The 14,174-nt window shown below is 48.3% G+C and overlaps 1 protein-coding gene across 2 annotated transcripts in view; it reads right to left on the minus strand.

The window, feature by feature from the left end:
• Positions 1-794: 794 nt before the first annotated feature.
• nova2 (NOVA alternative splicing regulator 2) overlaps positions 795-14,174 on the minus strand; it is a 65,602-nt gene continuing 52,222 nt past the window's right edge. For both annotated transcript variants that reach the window (XM_076734493.1, XM_076734494.1), the window contains one exon: positions 795-2,060. In XM_076734493.1, coding sequence (XP_076590608.1) covers positions 1,038-2,060 — 1,023 coding nt within the window. In that variant the 3' untranslated portion in view covers positions 795-1,037. The remainder of the gene's footprint in view (positions 2,061-14,174) is intronic.

Raw genomic sequence — 14,174 nt, forward strand, 5'->3', positions numbered from 1 at the left:
GCCGTAACGCCCCTGCGGCGCTGCACTGCTTGTGGGATACATCACAGGGTGTACGGGGGAGTGGGAGGGGGAGGGGCGGTGTGCGAACGAAGAAACGCCCAGCAGGTTCTCTCCCTCACGCCCCTCCTCAATTTCACCTCACCCTTCCTTCGTCTCCCAGAAAGAGGGGAGGACGGGGGAGGCGAGATCATAGACGGGGGAGAGAATAAAACGCGTTGGGGCGGGGGGGTCGGGGGGGGGAGTCGAGGACGTTTCGTCTCTCACACACCAGGCTGAAGTTTGCAGTCTTGATAATTATAAAACCCTTATAAAAGGGGGTGGGGGGAGAGGGGGACAAGGCTGGGGGCAAGTAGTGAGAGGGGCTCTCTGGGAGGAGGCGGGGCAAGGGGCCGGGGGCAAATCAAAACTAGAAGAGAAACAAAAACCCTGCAAGAGGGTGACGGGCGTGGGCTGCAGGGGGAGGGAGGGACAATGGTCGATTCCATAATGGATTCTGGGCTGGGGGGTGGAGGGTCGTACCCTGTAAACACCTCCCCCCGCACCCCGCCACCCCCTGCCCCCTGCGCCCATGCCCCTCCCTCCCTCCCCCCACCTCCTGCAGCCTCTCAGGCAGTCGGCCTGTCTACATGGCATGGCATTCAGCTCTGTCCACACAATACACGAACGAACAAACAGACAGCTTAAGTTACTAAACAAAACAAAACAATAAAACAAAACAATAAAAAATCCCGAAAGGTCAAGACGTTAAGTAATAAAACCTTATTTACATGTTACACATTTTTTTCTTGGTTTTTCAGCGTGATAACTCGCTCCTCTCCCTCCTCGTCTTCTCAGCACATTTTTGCTTCGCGTCAAAATTTTTTTAATAGAGAATACTGAAAACACGCAGAAGAAAACGGCGCGGACGATTCCTTCTGACATTCTTGCGCTCCTCTCCTTTTTCCATTCTCACTCTCACTTTTTTATACTCCTCCCCCAAGCCCCCACTCTTTTTTTTTTTTCCTCTTTTCCTCCTCGTTTCTCATTGGCTGTCAGGTTTAGCCCACCTTCTGTGGGTTGGTGGCACGTACCCCCTGCTCGTAGGTGATTCGCTGGCTGATCAGGTACTGTGCGGCCTGTGTGGCGGCCTGGGAACCCGTGATGGTCACCTTCCTGTTCCGAGTTCCAGGGATGAACTCGCCTTTCTTGGAGATCTGGATTCTGGCGCCGGTCAGCTCCTGGTACTCCACTAGCGTCTTCCCTCCTTTCCCCAAGATGGCTCCCACCAGATTTTCTGGCACGGCAATCTCGACCACTTCCTTTGCTCCTTCTGCTAGCTTCTCTGTGGCCAGTAGAGATGATGCGACCAGTGGCGACGCGGCGCTTAAGTAGCCGTTGGTGGCGCCTGTAGCGGCAGCCAGGGATCCCAAGGAGAAGCCTCCGAGACCAGCCGCCGGGTGAGCTGCGCTGGTGGATGCATCGCTGGCGTAGGACGCTAACAAATTAGCTGCGGCAGCTGCTGCGGGGTTAGCATTAGCTGCTACTGCGGCTAACACCCCTGAAGCTGCAGCGGGGTTCAGCCCCAGGCCCAGGGAGTTGGTGTTGTAGCCGTAGCTGGCCAGAGTGTTGAGGGCCGAGGTGATGGCCAGCAGGTCGTTGCCCGAGAGGCTGGACATGGTGGTCGGGAAGGCCCCGACCCCCGCCAGGCTGGCTTGGCCGAGCAGAGAGGAAGCCGTGGCCGCCGCCGCGGCTGCCGCAGCCGGCATGACCTCGGTTGAGTTGGCGTACGGGGAGCCAGTGGGGTTGGAGTTGGCGACGGGCCCTGTGATGTTGGAGTACGAGATGTTGAGGCAGGAGGAGCTCTGTGGATCTTCCTGGATCTTCTGGACGATGATCTCCACGGCTTTACGGTTCTGCTCCGGCTCCCCGCTGATGGTGACCACGCGTTCCTGCAGGTTTATGCCCTCAGGCTTTTGGGATAGCTGGACCCACGCCCCAGACTGCTCCATCACCGCCTTGACTGTAGCTCCACCTTTACCGATGATCAGCCCAGCCGTGCTGTTGGGGACGATGAGCTTGGCCTGGTGGGAGGGGCGGGGGGATTGGAGAAAAAAAGGAAAAAAAATCCTGCGTTATTTCTCTGTGACAGATGTTTTATCACAATCATAGAAAATCTGCTTTAGCTGATCAGTGATTTACAAAATACAAGCAAGCATCACATGAGGTTACCTGGACACAGGAAACAAGAGAGAGACGTGCTCCTTCACTGATTGGACATTTAACTCTAAACTAAAGTCATGGAGGGAGGGTGTAGAAGAAGGAGCAGAGGCAGCGTGAAGTGAGCTTTTCTACAAAGAGTGTTTTCTACACTGTGTTTACAGAAAGACGAATAAAGACACACATGTCACACCTGTGATGTTACCAGTAAACACACATGACAGCAACCCCTCCTGGATTCGAAACACGCAGCACAATGAGAAAATGAAGAGTTACGTGATGGAGATTGGTGATGAAAAATCGTCGTTTTTCACGCGAAAGCTGCGAACACATCGTTTAGCTGAAGAGGAGACTTTACAGGCAAGGTCGGCGCTGAAAAGGACTCTGTCAGGAGCTGCTTTTCAGAGGCGTCCTTGAGAAGGACGGGGGACAAAAAGAGCCAAAGAAAAGATGCAGAGAGAGAAGAGACTGAAGCACGTTTGAATACAGAGACAGTTCCTGGTGTACTCTGTGTGTGTGTGTGTGTGTGTGTGTGTGTGTGTGTGTGCGTGTGTGTCGGCGGTGTAAAGGCGTCCTGACACACGCCATTATGGACTGCACAATGACAGCGCCTCCACCACCTGAACACACACTAATAAAGAGTGTTTTTCACTCCTTTCTGTCCATAATGGAGAGAAAACAGGAGGAAGAAATGAAGCGCAAGTTGAAGAGGAGACGAAGAGGTAGAGAGAGGTAAATGGAGTGGGAGGGGAGGATGGAGGAGAGAGGGAGAGGGAGGGAGAGAGGGGGAGGAGAAAGAGGCTACTTGTGTGAAAAAAATAACACCGACTCCCAGGGGTCAGCGTTGCCATGGAAACACAGCTCCAGCATTCAAAGGGTAGTGAAAGGGAGTGAGGCGATGACACACACACCTACACACACGCTCACGAACACACACTCTCCGTGTCCAAACGGTGGCGGTGGCGGTCGGTGAGCGGACGCCGCGCTTTCTCACAGCTAACGGAGAACTGATCCGCAGTGCGGCGCTCGTCTGCGCGACGCCATCAACGGTTAATTTAAGTGAATCTAATGCAGCGTTTTCACCTGAGCGTGCAACTAATGAGGTTCTTTTAATTACTTTTTCATCAGTCGATCAGTTTCACCACGAAGAGATCGATTGTTCAGTTGATAAAACAGTGAAAAATGCTCCCATCAGACACAATGATCCACCTGAACACTTTCATTTTGCTTCATTTTCCCAATTTGGAAAGAAAAATTTGACGTACTTTTGTCCAATCTATCACTGTAAATTGGGAAAACGATAAAGCAGGAGAGAGAGAGGACTTAGCCCCAAACAGACTCTTCAAGACAGTGCAGTTTTGGAGCTGGACCCTGATGTCTGAGCCTCCCTGTTCCATCAGATCACAGACAGACAGGCGTGAGGTCTGAGTGAACCTGCTGTTTGAAGGGTTCACTGTTGCTCTTTTGACGTAGGCAGCGAGTGACGCATGGCGCTGCTGCAGCACTGAGCTGCACAATGAAAGCATCACTTTGCTGAATGGAGGCAGACCAGAGGAAGGTGCGAGACCCCGCTAATATTCGACAAAAAAAACTTCTGCTGCAGCGAAATCTGTTACTTCAGCTCGAACAAAACGCTAGAAACCGTTTTCCCGATGTTGTGTTTCACAAACAAGGCCACCTGCAGGAGATGCTATCGACTTCTGCTGCACGTTAGTCGCCTGGTAAATAAATGTGGGTACGAATGCGGCGACTTCTCCTCTTAGCATTGATTCCACTCTCTGCAGAGCAACTCCCGACAAAACTACCGCCGCTATCTGCCGTCGGTATGTCGAATATTCATATTGAGAGCAGAAAGAGAGAGTGTGGGCTGGAGGAACAGGAGGAGGGAGGGCTGAGGAGATACAAAGACTTGGCCTTGATAAAGAAAAGAGGACCATAAAGTGAAAGAGACAGAGAGAGACGGAGGGGGTGATCAATTCAGCAAACTGAGAGACGCGAGGAGGAGGGACTGTTTTTTCTGTCTTTCCACGCAGAGAGAAATAAAGAAAGACGAGAAGGAAAAAAGAAAAATCCAAAGAAAGACGGATCGATTCAACTTACAATAGAAAAATGCAAAGGCCAGCCCAATTATCCTCCCTGTCTCACCCTCTCCCTTATCCCTCCTCCCTCGCCGCCTCCCTCTGTTTGCTGCAGTTTTAAGCCGAACAACATCTGCGCGGCAGCAGCCTCCGTGCAGCGGTTTGCTGCCGTGCTGCGTTCCACGGCACCGCGGCTTTCTGCGAGGCGGGAGATGAATTTACACAGGAACAGAAAATTAGCGAGAGGCAGTATGGAGCCGATAATGTGAGCGACTTCAAAGCTGCAGACAGCGTCAAGCATCAGCTAAATATTCCAGTTATCCTCCTCCTGTGGCTCTTTCTTTGGGAGGCGTCCCCGTGTCTCTCTGTGAGGATTAACAGGTGCGACGTCCTTTGTTCCTTCATCGTTTCTCTCAGGACGAGTGGAAGTTTGCAGTCTGTTTCCACTGATTAGTGTTGTTTCTGCGAGGCACCTTCGACGTGTCTGTTTACGTCCTGCTGCTATCAGAGTCTCTGCTACAATCTGCCGCCCTAAAGTGGCAAAGGTAAATGTGTGCAAAACCACAAGGAAAATAATCAAATCGATGTTCAAACCAATGAGCTTCTGCTGCTCTGCTGTTAATGATCACATGACTGTCAGAAAACATGTCAGCTATTTTAGCAAAACATACATATCATCACTTAAATTTAAAGCCATCCGCCCTCTGCACAATCCTCCATAAAATTATTTAAAATGTTTTACATATCAGCCCACAGCTGATTTGAGTGCAGGAGTGGAGATCAGGCTCGTGCATGTGTGCACTCTGCAGAGACGGGGCTTTACACAGCAGACCTGTGCGTGAGCAAGGATTTAAAGATAAATCTGTCAAAAAGAATACGGGTGCACATTTCAACAGTTTTTCCATCAGGATCTGCACCACAAAACGAATCACCTGTGGCCTGAACGCTGCTCTGCCGTTCCACCAAACTTCATTTAAAACCTGCTCATTTTAGAGACTCTATCTGCACTGTGAACGGATGATCAACATTCACATTATTTACTAAAAACGCATGAACTGATGATCCCATTTCTGGGTGTATTTTTGATAAAAGCCTCCAGCAGATGGAAACATTTGTTAAGATACTTCTCTTTTTCTGCTTGAGCCTAATAATGTGATTACAGTTTGTGCTGTGAGAGCTTTGCAAACCGTTTGCCAACAAAAATATCGCTCGCTGGCCTTCGTCACCGCCTTAAATCTCATTCAGACGTCGAATTTTGCATCTGAAAATATTCCAGCGCGTTTCTGTTCGAGTGGCGACGTTACGACCACGAAACACGACGGTGTTTTTGCGGTGAGCGTGGGGGGGGGGGGTAAAAATGGAGACAAGGGTTAAAAAAAAAAAAAGTGACAAGCAGCGAGAGAGCGAGGGAGGGAGGGAGCCAGAAAGATATTACCCATGAACCCTTTCATCCTCTGCACACTGCACTGAAACACACACACACAGAGGCACATATGCACAGTGTTGGTGTAGAAGTGGGAGGATAAACAGTGGCGTACAGCGATGTCTGATCCCCCCCCGCCCCCCCGCCCTAATGATCACATCTACCATCTTTATATCCGACTGATTTGCTGCTAATGAGGTTCTCCCTTCGCCTCCGCTCCTCCTCCGCCTGCTCGGCTTTCTTTCCTCACATTTCTCTCTTTACATGTTGTCGTTTTTCTCTCCTTCCATCTATTTTTTCAGCCTTGAAGAGGTTCAAACCTGCCCTTCCTCCCATAGCCTTCACAGTGTTTTACTGCTGCAATCTAGCTGAGCATTTAAACTTTCATTTCTTCTTCTGTTTGGCTTTTTATTCTCTGTGTTCAATAAACCAAACCTCTTCTCACAAGGTCAAACGCTCCCACACACGCAACCCGCTCTCAATCTGAAGGGTGTTTTAATGTGGAATCATCATCTTCATCCTGGTTTCATTTCGCTGACGCCGTTGGTTGGGCTCACTCTAATGGCCGACTCAGCCAAGCAGCCTCCTACCTACCCACAATCCTCTGCTCCCAGCACCTTTCTGCATAGCTGCCACAAAGAAGAAGATTATGTGACAGTTGGCAGCGTGCAGTGACGCCTCTTTCATGTTTTTTTCCCCTCAGATGCTCTGGTTTTAGGCTTTTTTTCTGAAGTTTTTCCTGCCTTTCCTCATCTCTGGTGTCTCCCTTTTTGTTTTATTTCTCGAGCTTCATATCTGTCGGGAGAAACTTTTCCACAGATGAGGAGGAGAGGAGGGTTTGGCATCCATCCAGCTGCTGACTACAACGTCCTGTTGCTGCAGCTGCCGAGCTGAGGTCGAAGGTCGCAGCCAATCTCCTGTTAAAGAATACGCTCAGGCAAACGGCGCAGGAGAAGGGGTGGGAAGTGTTGACTTCAGCAGGGATGCCGGCTTAGCAGGTAAGTCCAAATCGATGCCCCCAGCAGAGCGGGGTGATTTGATTCTGGAGCAATTTGGAACAAGTTCAGAGTCTGAGTGTTCGGGGTTAATGAATGAAAAAAACTGTCAAACAGCAAACTGTTAATACTTTGAGTGAACAATCTTTAAATTTGTTTTTACAGCTTCAATAGACAGAAAAGACGTTCAGCGATCGTGGGACACTGAACCCCACAGTAACGATCCTGTTCCTCATCCAGCCGGCCCGCTAATTTGGCTCCGCTCGTCATGACCTGACAGGGCTCATCTGACATCTCCTTGGGTTTGGGTTGTTTTCAGGGGGAGTAAATCTGAATTACTTAGCAGGAGACTGAATTCATATTCACAATACAGCTAAATATCTGCTTGCCTCCATCATTACATCCATGCAGCTCACTGATTGGTCCAGCTTCCCAATGCCACTGGTCAGGGAGGAGCCACTGGTGGTTTAGTCAGATGTCAGAGGTGAATGGGACTGACGGTTGACCGTGGTAACTACAGGCGACTTGATAAAAATGCTATAAAGTCTGTCTGTTGTCCTGAAGTCGCCCTTTAAGCAGACACACAGCGAGGTCGAGGGGGCAAAGGTTCGCTTTGCTTCATCAACTAAAGCATGTAAGTCATTTTGTGTGTCTGTAAATACATATATGCACTGTGTGTACAGCCTGTGTGTGTGTGTGTGTGTGTGTGTGTGCAGTCTGTGTGTGTGTGTGTGTGTGTTGCACAGATTAGTAGTAGTGATAAAAACCAGAGTGTTGAGTTCATGAAAGCATGGAAATCTGAGAGCACAATGCCTCAATTAACAAATGAGGAAACAAGCAAACTATGAAGGCATGCACACGCACACACACACGCACACGCGCACAAGCACACACACACACACACACACACACACACACACACACACACACACACCCACACACACACACACACACACACACACACACACACACACACACGGCTTCAGCCCGCTGCCTCTCTGGCCTCCTCGCCTTCAGATTAGTTTAAAATACGTTCACCATTATCTTCTAAACAGAACATCCTTGGCTTTAATTCAGGGTTGTATTATTGGTTTTTCATTCATCTCTCCTCACTCCTTCATCTGTCCATCCTTTCCTTCCTTTCCTTCCTTTCCTTCCTTTCCATCCTTTCCTTCCTTTCCTTCCTTTCCTTCCTTTCCTCTTCTGTCTCTCTCTATGACCTCTTGTCCAAACTTTGTGTGGCGTTCCATCCAGGTCACAAGGTTGTTTGTCAGTGTTGTCATTTCACTTGTACACAGACACACATGTTCTCTGAGATGTGCGTGTGCATGAACATGTACGTGTACCTACACACTCACACACACACACACACGGCGAGTGGAGGACAGCGGACAACTGTTGAGGCTACTGGAGTTTGAACTTTGAAGTCTTAAGCAGGGGACTTTAGCTTAATCTGCCTCCCCCTGATCCACAGGCTTAGTCGCCTCTCTCTCTCCCTTCTCTGCCTCTGCCTCGCTCTCTCTCTCTCTCTATTCTCACCCTTGTCACCCGTCTATCTCGTCTGTGTCATCCCTCTTTTTCTGTCTCTCTTGCTGCCTTTCTCCTTTCATTCTCTGGCCCATCCAGGAGTGCAGAAACCCCCTGCAGGTTAAAAATAACAACAGGACAGAAGAGCCGGGCTACAATAACTGACAGCGAGGGGACATTCACGCACACACACACGCACACACACACGCACGCACACGCACACACACACACACACACACAAATATAACCTGCTTATACCCACGTTCTAACATGTACGCACGCACAGATTTCAGGCATGATTTGCATGAACACGCACAGCGCACGTACACAGAGACACATGATTTTCATGTGAATGTCAAGGAAGTAATTACAGCTTGAATCACCAGAACGCTCCTGATTTGTAAATGAGATGGATGCGTTAATGAACGACTGTCAGCTCAGAGCATGAATCACTTCTTTGGTGACCGTTGAACGCGGCGTGTGCTTCCTTTGATCGGCTCGACCCTCCATCATTACATGCATGCAGTGCAGCCAAAACGTATTCAGACCCAAAAAACTGCAATGTCGGCTCCAAGTTTCCAGAGATACCAGACACGTTAGCTGAATGTTAAAAACTGATGCATAGAGTATCTGAACTGTTTCCATTTGACGCTGACGTACACATCATGTGTTCGTGCTGGAAGCAGCACACGCAGAATATGCTCGCGTGCTTGTTGAGTTGTTGGGGTGAGATCTCATGACGGCAGAGTTTTCCTCCTCCTGTCTGTCGCTGTAATCCTTCACACTGACTCTCGTCTTCACTTCCTCTCCTCTCAAAATGATGCAACTCTTTCTTGTTTTCACTTTTCGAGGAGGTCGACGATCACTCACACAACTGGTGTGTGTTCGTAACAAATAATAAAATGTAAACAACAACAACTACTGACAGTATAAGAGGAGAAATTACTCTGGGAGACTAACCTACATGCATTCACCTCCCAGTCGTCTAATACTAAGTCACTAATGAGAATATACACAGCTGGCATGAGGAGGAGGAGTGATGGGTGTAATAACAGCCATTAAATCTTGAACACATCGTCCATTTTTGTCTGCTGTGATATGTGAGCTGCTGTTTGACTGTTTCTGTCCAGCAGCCCAGCAGCAGCACAGACCCTCCTCTTCTGCTGAAACCACCGTCCATGTGGCAGAGATTTCTTCTGCATGTACGTCACACCAGCTAATCCCCCTCCTCCTCACTTTTCTTGTGCATTCCCTGCTCGTAGATAACGTCTTAGAGAAAGAAGAAACAGTGACAGGAAGTGGGAAAGTGAACCTGAGTCTTCTGCGCGCGGTGCTCATCTGTGTAAAACAGTGAATTACTGCAGAGATGATATGATGCAGATACTCAATCATCACGGTTTGGAGCAGATAAGAGACACAGAGGGAGAGACAGCGTGTTATTGTGCTGACTCAGCAGCGAGGCAGAGGCTGCAAATCACAGGACTGACAGGAAAGAGTAGATAAAACCTTATGTAAGAAGGTAAGAAAGGAACATACTGTAAAGAGCTCAGAGCATAACAGCCTGATCACAGCAGCAGAACAGATGCGTCGTCAGTGCACTTGTTTTTTTTAAATCTATGCTCATTAAAGGGGATATAATCAATATTTCTACGATAACAATCAAGTGATGATGTGACGGTGACACAGGTCGCTGCAGTGACGAACCTACAGAGAATTATCACACATTTCTGCAGCTTTCCTTGGATTTACAGAGCTTCAGCTCTGTTTGTCAATCTGCTCCAAAACTTTATTGTTCTGGTTGACGCTCGCGACTCTCGTGGAGTTATTTCCAGCTGCAGCAGGAAGCTGCTTCCAGGGAAATGCATATATGTTGATAAGAAATCTGAAAGGCTTCAATTGATGCTATCAAAGCCCATCCCCATTCTTTCATTCATTCATTGATCGGCAACAACAACACAGAACTTTCCCTGACTGTTGGTGCCTTTGACTCATTTTTTGGCTGAAGCTGAATTATTTCTCTCTTGCCAACTAAGTCTTACACTCCCACCTCTTCATCATCTGACACAGTGAGCCAGACTCCACGTTTTCCTGACATTTATGGTGAACTTCCTGTGTTGGGAGGCAATAACAGGAAGTAGGAAACAGGTGTTGATGCTGGAGGTGAAAGGTCACAGGAAATGGCCCCTTTCTCCCGCAGGAAGCCGCTGGAAGGAGCGCCAGGAAAACAATCAGACTGCAGTCAAAGTGTGTAAATGTTAGAGTTTTTTTGCTCGTCAGTGCTGTTGTCATTACAGCTGAAAAACATCAAGGTGCTGCTGCAGTTTTCAGCCTGAATAAAGGCCAGTGTGGGCCAGCCCGAGCCAAAAATAACCCCAGAATAACACCACCACAACAAAACCACAATCCATTTACAGCTGATCTCACAGGGGACGCAGCTCTGGCTCAGCGGCTCACTTCCAAACACCATAATGCAACAATAACAGACGAGAGGGCATGTTTGACTGCCAATATGAATACAATATTGATGCAGTAAGTAGGTGAGGCTTCACTACATCACACATAAACACAGTACAGGAGGTCTCCAGAGTGCTTTGGCTTTTATGCAACGATCGCTGGGAGTTTATGTGCTGCTTCTCCCCAAAGACTGAATTTACAGTACGCCAAATATACCAGCAGGTAAACAGATCACAAACCAGCCGCCTACGCACCTGAAAACCAAAACACGGATGTGGGCACCGAAAAGTTACTTGCCACTAAACTGTCAGTAAATTGTTTAAAGCCAGAATATTCAGATTTCTGCAGCGCGATGGAGCCTGGGTGGAGCCGGGGCGGGTGGAGTCGAGGCGGGTGGAGGAAGGCTGCGACTCATTAGTGAAGGACCAGAAACACGTTGCCTTTACCGCTGTGGTCACACCAACAGGATTAATGTCAACATCAATATGAATCTATCAGCACACAGTCAGACCGGACCAAGTGAGGCTGTGCTGAAATGAGCATTTCACTGCTTAACAATTCAAATCTTCTTTTCACAGAGGAGGATTGTTTTTAGTATTTCATACAGTGTCTGAATATAAGCCTGAATATCAGCTTAGTTTGGAAAATCTGCACCACAAACACATCAGAACCATGAAATTAACCACTGAGACCTAAGCTGTCACCTGAAGACCTGTATCTGGAAACACGTCTGCAAAGATATGCTGAATTAGTCTTTTCTGTGAGCATTTGATGCTTCTGTCACTGTATTATAATAGAAACAAACACTCAGCAATCAAACTAATGACCTGAAATCAACGTTGACGGTGAATTATGGGAGTGATCGGCGCTGTTGGAACACTCACGAGTCCCATTCCAAACTCTGCATATTCAACACGGGAAACACAGTTTAACACCTAACACTTAAACATGTGACGCATCAATCAAACTGTGCCAGTCAGTCACTCTGAGAGCAGCTATCAGCTAAACTGAACGCCTGAACTGAAGCGTACTGTTGGAGCGCCCTGCGGCGTGAACGCAGTGGTGTGACGGCGTTTTACAGCAGTGTGCTTGATGGGCGGACAAAACAAACAGAATAATAAAAGAAATAAAATCCCTCAATAAATTTTCTTGATCCATGTGTCATGTCAGAGCTCATTAGAGCTGCTGAAAGAATTTATTCAGCTCATAAATCATCCTCTTCGCCGGTCCGCCGTCCTGTTATGTGGCCTTGAAGCGCGGCGTGTCATCTGTCAGTGTCGTCGCTGCTCGGTTTTTCTTTCTATCGGCAGCTGCTTCTCGCAGCGAAGCCCTCCGTCACCCCGCAGCTGTCGGCTAACAAGAGTTCAGATCTGCTTCCAGCTTTCAGTCACCCACTCAGCCAGCCAGGCGCTCGCTTTTGTCTCCGTTTGGCCTCTCTCTGTCTGTCTGTACGTCCACACACTCCGTCTCCCTCTTCCTCCTCACCTCTTGTTTCGGCGCTCTTCCTCTTTTTTCACATCACAAACCTTCAAACATCTCTCTTACCCTCCTCTTCTCTTGCCCCTCGGGGGTTAACCAGTAAGGCCAACAACACATGCTGCAACAGCCGCGGTTTGACAACAAGAAGACATCTTATCCACAACCTGAAATAGCAGAGGATGGACGGCTGCACCAAACTGGACAGCAGTCCACCCGTCAGGGACACACGTGTTTACATGTGAGGCTCATTCTTCAGACCACAGAGAGTTTGTGTTGTTGTGGTTTCCGCAATGAGAGCCGCGTCTTTAAAACTTGTTGAGGGCCAAACTAAAATGTTTTGACATTTACTGTTTAGATTTTCTAGATGTCCACATTTTCTTCCTTTTGGACTGCTAGTTTATTTTGACTAGAAACGCTAAAAATAGAAGCAGCCTCTGAAATTGCAATGATTTTTTTTCTCTCTTGTGTGATTTCAGAAGCTCTGCAGTCTTTTTTTATATGAAACAGGAAAGAAAAGTTGCTGTCTGGTTACTTATTAAGGTAATGTCATTAAAAATATTCAGAATCAGCATTTTCAGCCTGAATACAACATGCTCCTGCAGCTGTAGATCATTTTTCGGCTTCACTCAAATACATGTGACATCTCTGGGTTTGAACCTGCTCTCTGGTTCTCTGGGTTTGATCGCGGCTCGGCTGCCTGAGCTGTGGTTGAGTGGCGGAGGCCTCAGTGCGTCCAGCAGGGTTGAGGAGGTTTTTTTTTTTTTTTTGGTGCGGGGGGTTTCGTTCTCTGTGTGTGAACATGTGTGTATCTGCAGTGTGTCGTCAAGTCCGTTCAGTCGCCTCTCCAGCACGTTATAAATAGCCTAAAGAGCAACAGGGGGATTCACCCCCTATTATAAACGTCTAAATAACAGCAGCTATTAGCCTGCTTGTCTGCTCGTCTCCCCGCGGCTGCTTGACTCGTCCAAAACAGCGTTACTCAACTGTCAGTCAGACAGTCATGATGTAAAGATACAGACTGAATAAGGGCCAGCACACTATGAGCAACAGGCCTCACTGTCCAGTGAAACAGGTGACATCGAGGACGTGACATCACTCTGACTGGTTAGCTTAATTTAGCACGGCTAGCCTGGGTCAATCTAGTGGTAACACTAAAAATGAGTGTCAGTGTTTTATGGGTGCAATGCTTTTTTTGGCTCTGAGCAGGAACTTTCTGGAATCTGTCAACTACGAGCCGAGGCTGGAGCAGAGAAGCTCGTCGGACCTGCACGGAGATCTGACCTCAAACACATCCGACGCCTCAGCCTCACTGAACCTCTGGTGGCTGTGTGGGATGTCCAGGAGGGAGACGCTGGACGTTCACCCACAGCTGTGATACTCAGCGTGCACGTACTTCAGGCCGTGTGTTAAAGAACAGAATTCACAGCAGCGTCTTTGTGTGGAGACGCCGTGTGTTCAGTACTGTTGTCTGCATGAGCCTGTTTGAGTTCAACTCTGCAGAGCGTGTGTGGGCTCGAGGACTGAGTGTGGGTGAGTTAGTGTGTGTGTGTGTGTGTGTGTGTGTGTGTGAAGCCAGTATTGATTAATTATGCATAAAACCCTCCTCATAACTACACCTTGGAATTGTTTACTATGCAAAAAAACTATCTCTGAGGACTGTGTGTGTGTGTTGTGTGTACCCAAGTCTGATAACTATAATTATTCAAAACTCCCCTCCCCTCCCCTCCCCTCCCCTCCTCTCCCCTCCCCAAATTCTGCTCATGACAGAGCATGAGAAATCCCAGGCGGGGAAAACATACGCAACACTCATGCAACACCAGAGCTGAGAGTCGAGGAGGGAAAGCTGAAACTTGTGGGGACATTTTAAAAAATGGATTTAATTTTTCACTCTGCAGCAGATTTCACCTTTTCGGTTTTTCCCAATGATTACTTTTAATATTCATACTGTTTTTAAAGTCTTTTAATCAACATATGATCGTCCTTCAAGCCGCCACATCGTGTGTGTGAGCGTGCGTGCCCACA

Source organism: Chaetodon auriga, chromosome 7, assembly GCF_051107435.1.
Source record: "Chaetodon auriga isolate fChaAug3 chromosome 7, fChaAug3.hap1, whole genome shotgun sequence".
Taxonomy (NCBI): Eukaryota; Metazoa; Chordata; class Actinopteri; order Chaetodontiformes; family Chaetodontidae; genus Chaetodon; species Chaetodon auriga.